General features: G+C 34.0%; 1 protein-coding gene across 6 annotated transcripts; it reads right to left on the minus strand.

The window, feature by feature from the left end:
- Positions 1-1,750: 1,750 nt before the first annotated feature.
- Positions 1,751-6,679, minus strand: LOC120080833 (uncharacterized). Of its 6 annotated transcripts, XR_016530935.1 has the most exons (9): positions 6,130-6,406; positions 5,809-5,996; positions 5,345-5,683; positions 5,194-5,240; positions 4,455-4,517; positions 3,054-3,186; positions 2,689-2,911; positions 2,229-2,461; positions 1,751-2,109 (listed from the first exon to the last, which is right to left on the minus strand). XR_016530935.1 is itself a non-coding variant. In XM_039035484.2 (7 exons), exons 2-7 carry the CDS (start codon positions 5,915-5,917, stop codon positions 2,895-2,897), a joined length of 708 nt encoding a protein of 235 aa, XP_038891412.1. In that variant the 5' UTR covers positions 5,918-5,996; positions 6,130-6,679; the 3' UTR covers positions 2,598-2,894. The 6 variants fall into 6 exon arrangements, 2 of the variants coding, with proteins under 2 accessions (XP_038891412.1, XP_038891413.1); XR_005482653.2 differs by having other exon boundaries at positions 1,961-2,461; XR_016530936.1 differs by having other exon boundaries at positions 1,961-2,461; positions 5,809-5,972; positions 6,130-6,371.
- Between the last annotated feature and the right edge of the window lie 7,195 nt (positions 6,680-13,874).

Genomic DNA, 13,874 nt, shown 5'->3' on the forward strand with positions numbered 1-13,874 from the left:
GTCACTTTGTTCATCATCATCTCTTAAGCGAAACTCTGATTTTATGCTCTGTTTCCACCGCTGAGCAACCTACCGACATTCTCACCAAAGCTTTGCCTCCTAGTTATTTTCTCCAACTACTTAACAAACTCAAGTTGATTCCAACCTTACCACCTTTAGTTTGAGAGAGGGTGTGAATGTATACTAGGTCTCCTTTGGTGAGTCTTTAGGATATGGTTAGGCCCTATTCTTATGATGTTAGTACAGTATTTATACTACTGTACAATTCCTTATAGAAATGCACTTGAAATATACATCTTCAACTCAAACAAAATTACAATATCCACCATACTAACTATACGGTTATTTGTTCATCATTTTTTTTAATCATCAATTTAAATATAATTCAATTAATTAAAATATATACGTGTTTAGAGGTAAAATACTCTGATTGTAGTTTATATGTTGAGCAAAAAAAAAAATAGTGAAAATTCTTATCAGACATCTAATATAGCAAAAAAAAAAAAAAAAAAAAAAAAAAAACCATATATTTTAAAATAATATTCAACGAAGTGATGCAATAGTTTTGCATACAACTCATACAAGTTACCATACAAGATCTATATTTTACATCATAACAAAATTTCAATAGTCAACATTAGTCAATATGAGCATAGCTCAACTATAATGGATATGTACTCGTTTTTTTTAATATTAGAGGTTCAGATCTTCATCCCCACATAAGTTACTAAACAAGTAAAATTTAAATATGTTTCATAATATATGTTAATGTAATGGTCGTGTGTAACTCACTAATATTAATTGTCTTAACACAACAATTGTGGAGAGGAGATCGAACTTTCGTCTTCAAGAAAAAAGTGCATGTCTATCATCGTTGAGTTAAACTCACTTTGGCAACTCACCTTTATTGTTATGGTCATATCATTTTTGGAAAGTCCATCATATTACATCAATGTTACTCATCATGTAAGAATACTAGATGGATACTCATAATTAAATAGAGCAATACTTGAGTGCATTTCACTCTGTCTCACACACACACATAAATTTAAGGGGAAAATCTAGTACTACATTAGTATCAACTCATTTCATTCATTATTTGACATGTTATTAAATATTTGATTAATTTATTATTCATTTATTTTATAAACCTCACATAAAGCAGTATAAAGAGATCATGGCCAACTATGATTAGAAAATTGAGTGAAAAACACTAGGATGGCCCCTAAATACTTTTTAAATTAAATAACATTATTTATTTTCCCAAAGGACATGGAGGTTGATTTATGATTCCAGAAGAACGACAGCCAGAGAGTAGAGTTTTCAATTAATTTGGTTCAAACAATGCATTGAAAATTCAACCAAAAGATAAAGTTAATAAAATAAGGTTTTCAACAATACTTTTTGGGAAATGAGGGACCAGAGCACTATTGTCTATTATTTGGAAAACATTACAATATGTACATGCACAAAAAGACATACAAGACACTAAAATTCAAAATTTGGGACCCCAGAAGCAAAAATGACAATGAAATTCAACTCTAAGGCCATTGGACTTGTGGGAGTTGATCCAAAAATAACAAATTCTAAAAGTACTTTTCTTTTCTAACAAGCACTTTATTGACCAATCATCCAAATGAATAACTATTTTTTTTAAAAAAAATTGAAGTGATATACATTTTACTTGAAAGAGATTATTTGAGATTTGATGATAAGTTAAGTAAAAGATACAAATTGGGATGAGAGGATAGAAAGGTGAAAAAATTCGAACCTCTAATCACTTTATCATAAGTTGGCAAATGAATACATACAGCAAATGGGGTTAATAGAGTCAACTAATCAAACATTCACTTTTTTCTCTCATTTTCCCTAAGGTTGAAGAGAAAATTAGGAACAGGAGAGTAGAAAAAATTGTAGAAAACAGTGATGTTGAGAAAATGGGAGAAAAGCAAGTCAGTAATTCCAAGTGAGGGCCAAACCAAACCAAATTTCTTCCATTAAAGCCTCTCATTTTCACTCTGACAGCAGAGTTTATTGTTGGTACTCATTGGGAGACCAATTTTTCCAAGCTTTACCTCTCATTTTTACTTCCTCTATCATATCTCTTTTCTGCACAGAAAAGGATGGTGCTCAATACAAAAATATGGTCCCACTGGCTTCTAGAGTTGTATTTACTAATTTGTTTAAGGATTATGATTAAAACAAGCCTTGAGAATCATCGACTCAACCTTCTTATGTCGTTCCCTTCGAAATTCACCTCAACATTTTTGGAATGACAAAATGGTCAACTTAAATCTGTTCTCATTCTTTATAGCATTGGTCTGTCTCTAAACAAAAACTCTCAGATACATGAAGAAAGCTAGACGAAACTGCAACGATCTGTATGTCAGTCAAGCCACGGTACTCCAACTAGATCCTTGATTACGAACAGCACAACACCGAGCATATACTTTAGATGAACCTGATAATGTGCTAATGATAAAACCATTCAATAACGATCAAATGATGATGGGCATCCACCACGGCTAGGACAATCATAAGGAGCTGATATGTTTCAATGATCACAGAAAATGTTTGGAAATAAAGATCAATCAAGATTCAAGAATGACAAGGAATTCAATTTGTTATGCCTTATGAGAGTTCGGGAAGGAAATCAATGGAATGAAGTTGGTGTAGCCTGTGACTTACCTTTGAGAGTTCTAGTGGAGCTATTATGCGTTTGTACATGCTCGTTCCTTCAAGTAAAAACACACTAATTCTTAGTTATACACGTGTAAGAGTACCTTAATAAAGTAATCAAAAGGTTGAAAGAACGGGTAGAACGATGGTCGGGATGATCGCATTTGAAGTTTCACTTCTATTGACAAGCAGTCAAGTGACCATGAATCAACAAATCAATCCTCTTCTGATTCTGCAAATTATTAATTTACCCATTAGAAAAATGTAGAAGCGTGACTTATACATACCCACCAACTTATTTGGCCTACATGTTCACATTTTGAAGTTGAAGCGTCAAAATACGGTGTGTCTAGATATGACCCAAATGAACATACCATGGATTGCTTCCATGTTGTCTTCCTTGTAAACACCAAGGGGGGATCCATGGATAGACACAAGCATCTCGCCTGGCTTTGGCAGTCTTCGGGTTTTCGGTGTCATCCCAATGGACAATCTTTGGTTACTTACCTATGGAACGAGAACTAGTTAGCTTATGGTAGAATATACTAAATCAAGGCAAAAATAGCCGTAAGAAGGTTTTATTGAGACAATAAGAAAGTTTTATTGAGACAATTCCTCAAACAATATAGTTATGCTGATCTTGGTACTTAGAATTTATCTTTCAGCTTCCTTCCATGGGGTAAACATTTTCCCTAGCTTTCTCTAAATCTCTATCCGTCAATAAATGATTTTTATCCATAATTATAATAATGAAATTATAATGATAATTATGACTTAGAAATGAGACCTGCACTTCCATCATTCTCTCTACAATCTACTCACTCTGCAGTGATTATGTGCTAATGCAAAATGATCAACTATTGCCTCCCAATAACTTCTTTTGCAACTTATTCCTGCAATTAATTTTTTGCTTCTAGTTGATAACTTTGATCAATGGATGATAGCAGAGAACATATATAAATATGAACAGGCTTTATCATGGCATTGACATCCATAGGAACATTTCCACTGAAGACTCAAGTAGAAATAATCAAATCCAAAATGAACCTTTAAAAAAGAGAGAGAAAAACGAAAAATTATAGTACAACGTTCCATAACTAGTATTTTCAAATAGCATCCTACTGTAAAATCAATACTTTTTTTATAACAAAGTTCAAACCAATACTGTAAAACCAAAACTAGTAACAAAGTTCATTTCTGATATACCAATGAGTATACGAAGGACAGTCTTCGTGAGGGTCAGGATGTGAGCCTCAATTATCCTCACAAAGCAATCATTTGACGCTACTTTGGTTGTCAAAAAGCTAATAGGATATCAAATCCTTGTAGATGAGGTGACCACTATGTGTTGAACCCATCCCCTCTAAGTTGTTTACAGTATTTACATTGGACCTTGTCAACCAAAGTCCAGTCGATGGTAAGCAACAAGATCCCAGCTTACTACTAAGATGTCCTGTATCCAAACTTATTGAAGCTCAAGATTGAGCTAATAAAGTCTCGATAATTGTCTATAATTAGTTTACAGACATAAGCTAATTATAGGCATGAATTACCTCAGGTATCCTTAATCATATAAAACAAAACATCAATAATTGACTGCAGACACACTACCGCTACAGTAATTCTATTCCTTTTACCCCGACCTCCTATGTGCCTAGATAATTTGAGTCAGACACTACCAAATATTGAAAAATGGCAATAACAGACAACACTAGGATAGTAACATAGAAAGGCTAATGCAGTAAGCGATATGCAAGAACCATGAAGATACGAACCCCAGGAGTTTGAAGGATTTCTGGCATGCCAAGCACCATATTATCCGAGGGCTCCTCCAAAGCCTAAAAATCAAGAATTGACATTAAATATATCAGTCAATACCTACTGGATAAAAATGGGTAACAGTCAATACCTATTAGATAAAAATGGGTATCCATTTAAAAATTAATTGACAATGAGATGAGTAGTCATGTTATTTTTATATATAGGAAACAATAACTGTTTGTTGATATGATCAAATGGGAAACAAAAGAAGATCCTATTGTGAAAGAAACACAAAAATTGGTTTTGCTATTCATGTTATCTTATAAAGATTATCAAGTCTCTTCATTTTTTCAATGTGGATCCTCAACGTGTCCCTCAAGATGGTGCCTCTATCTGTTTACCATTCTCGGATTGGATCTTTTTTTTTTACCAAACGCTTGTTAAGGTTTCATGGGCTCCAATACCATATTACGTAATGATGTTCCATCTCAAAATCAATTAGGAACAAGATGAGAAGTGTAACATATGTTATCTTATTAAGATTGTAAGGTCTTTACATTTTTCCAATCTAGGATCCTAAACAATACCAAAGCGCACAAGGTTTTATTTCTTGTGAAGACGAGAAGGCATTTCTCCACAAATCAACAACGTGGAACAAAAGATATAGACAAACTAAATAATATTAATTGTGCTCGCAAGGTAGCACTCGTTCTACTAGTAAACAATTCAAGATATTAAAAGTAAAATTACTACCAAGTTCGGAATCTGCAGGTTCTCAACATTGAAAGGATTTGTTTTCACTGCCACCAGCAAAGAACAGAAGGTGAGTTGCAGCAAAGAAACGTCACATAAGGCAGCACTTGCCAATTATTTCTACGCACCAAAATCCAAAATCTATAGGTACCTGATTTACTGGAAAATTCAAATCCATTAAACGATCGCATTCCGGCAGAGCAGTAAGGATAAGCTGTGGACAAGCAATGAAGGAGAGAAGCATGTATATCTATTCCATCAGCTGGATTGGTGTGTAATTCATCCTCTGTATCCTTCCATTGTACTTCAATTTCTCCTTGTTCGCCTCTTCTCGAAATGGACAAGTTTGGAAGTTTTTCTTCGAAAAATTGCAATAGAGGAGTTTGCAATTGCTCTTTGTTGAAATACGAACGAAGCAACCGCAATTCGGTAATCAAACGCTCGATCTCCACATCCCGAATGGCCCGGATTGCAGCAGCATGCCGTTCAACTGAACACAAACGGAACCAAAAGCAACGGAACAATTTATCACGGGAAGACAAACAAGACAATTTTGCTTAAATGAAATTCCGGATTCGGGAAAAAGGATCGAAATCACTACGAATTTCAACATACCATCCTCGTCGCAGTCACTCTTTAACTCATTCGCTGCTTCATCCTTTGCGTCTCGTCCAGGTGAAGGGCTAGACTTCTTAACTGTTTTCTTCGCCCTTCGCCTTGCCATTCTCAGCAACCAGTCTTTCTTCTTGACTTTACTGGACTACTCACGTTGCGACATTCTGAGAGGAATCCGCAATTCGTCACTGAAATTTCATAAATGAAAACAATACAAAGACTTTCAAACCCTAAATGTAGTGCATAGAGAAATTAATTGAAGTTCCCAGTGGTAATAGCATAATTAAACACAAACGAAAGTTAATAGCCTGAATTTCTAACCATTGGTTTCAAAAACTTGAAGAAATCAAACCGCCGGAGAAGGTATTAGATGGATTAAACTACGTCGGTAAACTGCCGCGAATCCTCTCTCGTCCTCGGCGGATGAGCAAAGCAATGTTAAGATGTCGGATAGATTGAGCGAGGGAAGATATTAGTTTGAAATTGAATAATGGGAAATCTGTAGGGATGACCCAAATTTGGGTCAAAAACATCAAATGACCCAAATTTTCAAAAAAATGTCCAAGGATTCTTGGGCTAAAATTATCAAAATATACTTGTAGGAAGATCTGTTTGGGAAGTAAGTAGCCCCTTTGACATCTCTTCATCTGTAAAGAATTCTCGATGTGAAAACACAGAGACAAAAGGTTGATTTTAGGTAGAAAAGTCATCTCGTTCTTGCTTTCTCTTGGTCTCACTCTCGCTCTCTCTCTCCTTTTCCTCACTCACACATCATTTATCTTTGTATCTTTTGCTCTCTCTTGGTCTTGCTTTCGCTCTCTCGGTTGCTCTCTCTCTTCCTTTTCTTACTCATAAATTACTTTCTCTCTCTATATTTCTCACTAGTCCTTTTTCGCACTTATAAATCACTTTTTTCTCTCTACCTCTCCTCTTCCTTTTCTCACTCATAAATCACTTTCTCTCTATATCTCTAGCTCTCTTGGAGGGTTCATTGCATAGTAATCATCTTCAACATCATCGCTCTCTCCCTCCCAAGTATGCGATTCTCTTCATTTCATATTCTTCACCTTTTCTTTTTCTTTTGTTTTATGCTCATGGATTTGGGATTTTCATTCCGAAATTGTCTGTCAAGTTGGGAGGGCTCATTGTCGGAGAAGAAGAAGAACAAAAGATGGGAAAAAAATGAGGATTTTTTGTCGAAGTTGGTCCGCAAAAAAAAAAAAAGGAAAGAGGAAAAAATGAGTTTCGCCGAAATTGGTCTGCAAAAAAAAGAATGAAAAAAAAGGAAAGAGGAAAAAAAATAAGGGCATCTTCGTAACTTCACTTAATCATGACATCAACAGAAGGTCATTTGGTATTTTTCTCAAAAAATAGATCATTTAACATTTTAGATCTCTAAAATAGGTCAGTTATACAAATAAAAATAAAATAGAATAATGCTAATTGTGTTGAGTTGATGCCCTAAATCTCATGGTCTTGTAGTTTGTAAATTGTATTTGCATAAACATATTATATAATTAATAAAATAAGTGTTATTTTATTTGACATTTAGTTGCATTAACCCAAAATAATCAACTAAGATCCAAAGTTATCGAATGTAACTTAGACATGTATGTGGTGACATACAGGTGGGTCATGTTTAAGTAATAATCTGAAAGGTTTGTAGTAAATGGATAAGATTTGGTACCTTATCCTGATGACACTACGGATACAGCCCGCTTTGTAGTTGTTACAATTGTTGCAAAGTGCTACAAATGATATGATCCTGATCATTCATGTGGAGACATGTGAGCGGGAGTATCCTATACAAAAAGTTTGTATAAGATTGAACCACAAAATGAATAGTCTCTCTTTATAGCACTGTTACTATAAGAGACTTACATTTCACTAGCATGATCATAGGTAACTTAACCTTAATCCTGATTGAGTCGTGAACTACCTATGAGGGTGGTCCTTTGATCTCCATAGGTAAGAGTGGCCAGATTCGTCGACTCATTATGCCTACCATTTTAGGATTTCGTTTAATTGGGGAGCTGGAAACACATCTACATAAGAAGAAATTTACTCATTCCTGATTATCAGAGTAAATAGATAAATTATTCCCTTAAGAGCTGATTCCGAGTCTTGAATAATAAGGCGTCACACTCTCTCATGACCCAAGAGGAGTTAAGTTATAGTTAGATTATGATTATTTGTTCATTAGAAGAATTAGTGGTATTTAAGAAGTTAGATGTAACTATAGAGGTAAAACGGTAATTTTGACCCAGCTATACTTACGAGTAATTTGTGAAGGGTCAACACATTATTGAGTCTTTATATCCAATGGACATAAAAATATATCTATAGTACGAAGAGTGTAGTTGTCGATCTTTAGTGGAGTGACTGATAGTTAATAAAGGTTGATTAATTTAATTAAAGAGTTAAATTAATTAATCAAGTATCATCAAAGCTTCAATCTATAGGTCCATAAGGTCCCCTTGTTAGCTCAATAAGGATTAATGAGAATCAAATTAATTTTCGATTAATATGAATTGTTCAAATTAATTAAAGAAAATTATTTATATAAGATACAATTAATATAATATATATGATTCATTATAATATAAAGTTTTAATGAGAGACGATTCAAATACTAATTATATAAATATGATTGATATAAAAATTATAAGTTAAAATTAATATGAATATAAATTAATTTAATACTATAGGTTATATGAGAGAATAATAAACTATGGGTTATATTATATATGATATAATATAAACTATAGATTATATATTATATGTGATAATACATATAGTTTAATATGATATGTATTAAATTATATATATTGAAGGAACTCTAAGAGAAGAGAACCTTGAGCGGAAGTAGATCATCCCAATTTCCATTTTCCATTGAATGTAAGTTTTTACACTAAAGAAAGAACAAGATATGCATTTATATAAATTACAGCATGCATTAATAAAAGAAAACTTAAGATTTCAGAAACCCTTACTTTTGAAGACTTTCTTCAAGAATCCCTCGAACAAGATACGAACACTACCACGAAGGTTTTCTCGATATTCTCAGACAGAAAACCTAGGAGTAGTGGGCTTTGGCTATTTTGAAATGAGAAAAATTAGACGAGTGGAGAGGAGGGAGTTTTTAGATCGTTCACCAACAACCCAAAACTTAAAGAACTCTTTCTGTCTTTTTATCACTAAAAAACGATCAAGATCCTTAAGAGATTGAAGGAGATTCTCTCTTATAATTAAAAGATCCATATATCCACTTATATGAGTGGAGAGAAAAGAGGGAAGGGAGTCCACTCCCTCATTTAAAAATAATATTTAATATATATATAACTAACTTATCATATGATATATATTAAATTATATGTTATATCAAATATAACATATAATCTATAATTTTAATATTGTATCATATACAATTTAACCTATAGTTTATTTTTTCTCTCATATGGCATTTAATATAAATCACGTTTATATTAAATTTAATAATTATGAATCTAATTCATATTAATAATATTTGAATCATATTCAAATTTTTATTTCCTCTCACTAAAGCTATAATGTATCAAATACATCATAATAATTATATCACATATAATTAAAATAACTTAATCATATCATATATAATTATTTGAACAATTCAAATTAATCTAAAAACTGACTTTTATTTAATCCTATTGAGCTATCAATGAGACCTCATGGACCTGTAGCTTGAACCTCCAACGATATATGAATAATTAATCAAACTCTTTAATTAAATTATTCATCATTCTAACTAACGGGCATTCCACTAAAGACCGACAGTTGCACTATTCGCACTATAGATATATTTATGTGTTTATTGGATATAACTAATCAACAGTACGATGACCCTTCACAAATTGCACGTAAATACAGCTTGGCCAAAATTACCGTTTCGCCCCTATAGTTACATCTAACTTCTTAAGTACCACAGATCCCTCTAATGAACAATATATCATAGTCCAACTATGACTAAACTCCTCTCGAACCAAGAGAGAGTGTGGCACCACATTGTTCAAGCCTCGAAATCAGCCCTTAAGGGAGCAATTTATCTACTTACCCCGACCTCAAGGAAGGAGTGAATTCCTTATTGTGTAGTTGTGTTCCAGCTCCCCAATCAGACGAATCCTCCAAATGGTAGGCTTGTTGAGTCGGCGTTCTGGCCACTCTCACCCATACAAATCAAATGACTACTCTCATAGGCAGAAGAAGTTCATAACTCACTCAGGATTTAGGTCATGTTACCTATGGTCATTCTGGTGAAATGTAAACCTCTATTATGAATGGTGTTATATAATGAGACTAAACATTTCTGGTCTAGTCTTATACAAACTCCTTTGTATAGAATATCTCGTTCACATGTCTGTACATGAATGATCATGATCACATCATTTGTAGCACTTTACAACAATTATAACACCTACAAAGCGGGTCATACTCGTAGTGTCACCAGGATAAGATACCCAGCCTTATCCATCTACTACAAACCATTTAGGCTATCACTTAAATACGATCCACCCGTATGTCTCTACATACATGTTTAAGTTACAAGATAACCTTGATGTTAGTTTATTGATTTGTGGTTAATGCAACTAAAAAATGAATAAAATATCATATATTAAATAGACAATAAGTTTGAATAAAATATCATATATTTTATTAAATAAACGATGAGTTTGTTCAATACATTTACAAACTATAGGACCCAATGAGATTTAGAACACCAACCCCAACAATCTTCTACTTGACCTAAAGCTAGTGGAGTGTATAATATAGTCAAGATTCAAAGTACAAAAATAATAAACTAGGGCATAATACGTGCCCAGTACAAATCTCCCACTTGCCCTAGTCTAAACGTGGTCTGTCCCATAGACCCATACTTTACAGGTGATCCTCGAACACCTTAGTCGTGAGGGCCTTTGTAAACAGATCAGTAACATTTTGCTCCGAAGCTATCTGCATGCCAATCACGTCTCCTCGATGCACAATCTCTCGGATGAGATGATACTTCCACTCTATATGCTTCCCGCACTTGTGACTCCTAGACTCTTAGGAATTAGCACAGCACCACGATTATCATAATAAAGTGTGATGGGCTTTAACATATATGGAACAACTTCCAAATCAGTTAAGAATTTCCTGAGCCAAACAGCTTCCTTAGCAACTTCACATGCCGCTACATATTCAACTTCCATGGTGGAGTCAGCAATGCACCCTTGTTTGGTGCTTCTCCATACTAGTGCCCCTCCGTTAAGAGTGAACACTGATCTTGATGTGGATTTTTTAGAATCCTTATTAGTCTAAAAATCAGAATTTGTGTATCCCGTAAGGATCAAATCCTTAGAAACATACACGAGCATGTAGTCCCCGTTCTTCGTAGATACTTGAGGATGTTTTAACGGTGGTCCAGTGATCTAATCCTGAATTAGACCGATATCTACTAACTATCCCCACCACATAGCAGATGTCAGGTCTAGTATATAACATTGCATACATAGAGCTACCCACAACCGATGCATAGGGGATCTATCTCATCTCCTCAACCTCTTGATGTGTCTTAGGACATTGTTCCTTAGACAACATCACTCCATGCCTGAAAGACAATAAGTCCCTCTTGGAGTTTTGCATCGAATATTTAACAAGCATCTTTTCAATATACGATGTTTGAGATAGAGCTAGCATTTTTTTCTTTCGATCTCTAAAGATCTGAATACCCGGAACAAATTGAGCCTCTCCCAAATCTTTTATTTAGAATTAGGTCGCTAGCTAGTTCTTAACTTCAGTCAATAAACCTACATCATTCACAATGAGTATGATACCATCTACATATAACACTAGAAAAACTATTGAATTGTTGATGATCTTCTTGTATACACAAGGCTCATCAACGTTTTGATCAAAGTCATAAGATTTGATCGCAGTATCAAACCTTATGTTCCAAGATCGAAAAGCTTGCTTCAGGCCATAAATGGATCGATTAAGCTTACAAACCTTTTGCTCTTGACCTTGGGTTATGAATCCCTCGGACTTCTCCATGTAAATGGTTTCTTCAAGATTGCCATTCAAAAAGGCAGTCTTGACATCCATTTGCAAAATATCATAGTCATAATATGAGACAATGAATAGGAGTATTCTGATAGATTTAAGCATGGCAACAGGTGAGAAAGTCCCCTTATAGTCAACTCCATCTATCTAGGTATAACCCTTTACCACTAATCTAGCATCGAAGGTTTGCACCTTCCCATCAGCACCCCGTTTCCTCTTGTAGATCCATTTACGACCTATAGGTTTAACCCTATCAGGTTGATCTACAAGATCCCATACGAAATTGAAGTACATAGACTCCATTTCGAGATCTTTCGCTTTGATCCATTCATCTTTGTCAATATCCTCCATTGCTTTCTTGTAAGATAATGGATCTTCAACTCATCATCAGCTACCATAGCTAAGATTTCTGTTAAACCTATATAGCGAACAGTTGGGTTCGCAACCCTCCAACTATGTCGAAGTTCCCTCAATACTTGAGGTGGATTTGATCTACTAGATGATCCTACTTCAACAACTCTTGTTGAAGATTCAGTAATTTCTTTGGAAATTTCATTCAACATAATCTTACTTCTGAGCTTGTACTCCCTTATGTGTCATTCTTCAAGAAAAGTAGCATTTGTCGATACAAACACTTTGTTTTCTTTAGGATCAAAGAAGTAACCACCTCTCGTTCTTTTGGGGTAGCCTATAAATAGGCATAATCTTGAACGTGGTTCCAATTTCTTAAGATTAACCTCAAGCACATGTGCTTGGCAACCCCAGATTCTAAAATGACGCAAACTAGTTTTACGACCATCTCATAACTCCTAAGGTGTTCTAGCAACAATCCTGGATGGAACGCAGTTCAAGATGTACGTTGCAGTGTCTATTGCAGAACCCCAAAACGAGTCAGGTAAGAAAGCGTAACTCATCATAGACCGAACCATGTCTAACAGGGTTCGATTTCTCCTTTCTGATATACCATTTTTCTTAGGCGTGGCAGGTGCTAAGAGTTGGGATACTATTCCATATTCTATCAAATAGTTATGGAGTTAATCCATAAGTTCTCCACCTCGATCAGATCGAAATGTTTTAATTGTTTTATTTAATGTATTTTCAACTTCAGCCTTGAATTCTTTGAACTTTTCAAAAGATTCAAACTTATGTTGCATTAAATAAACGTATCCATATCTTGAATAATCATCAGTAAAGGTGACGAAATATTCATAACCTCCCCTAGCTTTTGCATCATTGGACCACAGAGGTCTGAATATACTAGCTTTAAAGGTTTTATGGCTCTGTGACCCTTTCCAATAAAAAGTCCCTTAGTCATCTTGCCTTCAAGACATGACTCAGACACAGGTAAAGAATTTTTTTTAACTTACTTAGATATGAATTAAATTCATATTAATATTTAAATCATATTCAAATACTAATTATTCTCTCAAATAAAACTTTATATCATAATGTATCACATACATTATATTCTTTATATCTCATATAATCAGTTATATATTAATTATATCTTATATAATTGGTTCCCTTTATTAATTTAAACAATTCAAATTAATCCAAATTAATTTGATTTTCATTAATCTCAATTGAGCTAACGAGGGGACCTTATGGACCTATAGATTGAAGCTCTAATAGTACTTGATTAATTAATTAAACTCTTTAATTGAATTAACCAACTTTTATTAACTGTCGATCACCTCATTAAAGATCGACAGCTATAATATTCGCACTATAGATATATTTTTGTGTCCATCAAATATAACAAATAAATAGTGCATTGACCTTTCACAAATTTCTCGTAAGTACAGTCAGGCTAAAATTATCGTTTTGCCCATGTAGTTACATCTAGCTCTTTAAGTACCACTGATTCCTCTAATGAACAATAAGTTATAGTCCAACTATAATCAAATCCTTTCTAGGGTAGGAGAGAGTGTACCACCACATTGTTCAAGCCCTAGAATCAACATTTAAGGGAGTAATTTTTATACTTACCT

This window comes from Benincasa hispida, chromosome 7, assembly GCF_027475165.1.
Source record: "Benincasa hispida cultivar pf3 chromosome 7, pf3_genome.v1.1, whole genome shotgun sequence".
Taxonomy (NCBI): Eukaryota; Viridiplantae; Streptophyta; class Magnoliopsida; order Cucurbitales; family Cucurbitaceae; genus Benincasa; species Benincasa hispida.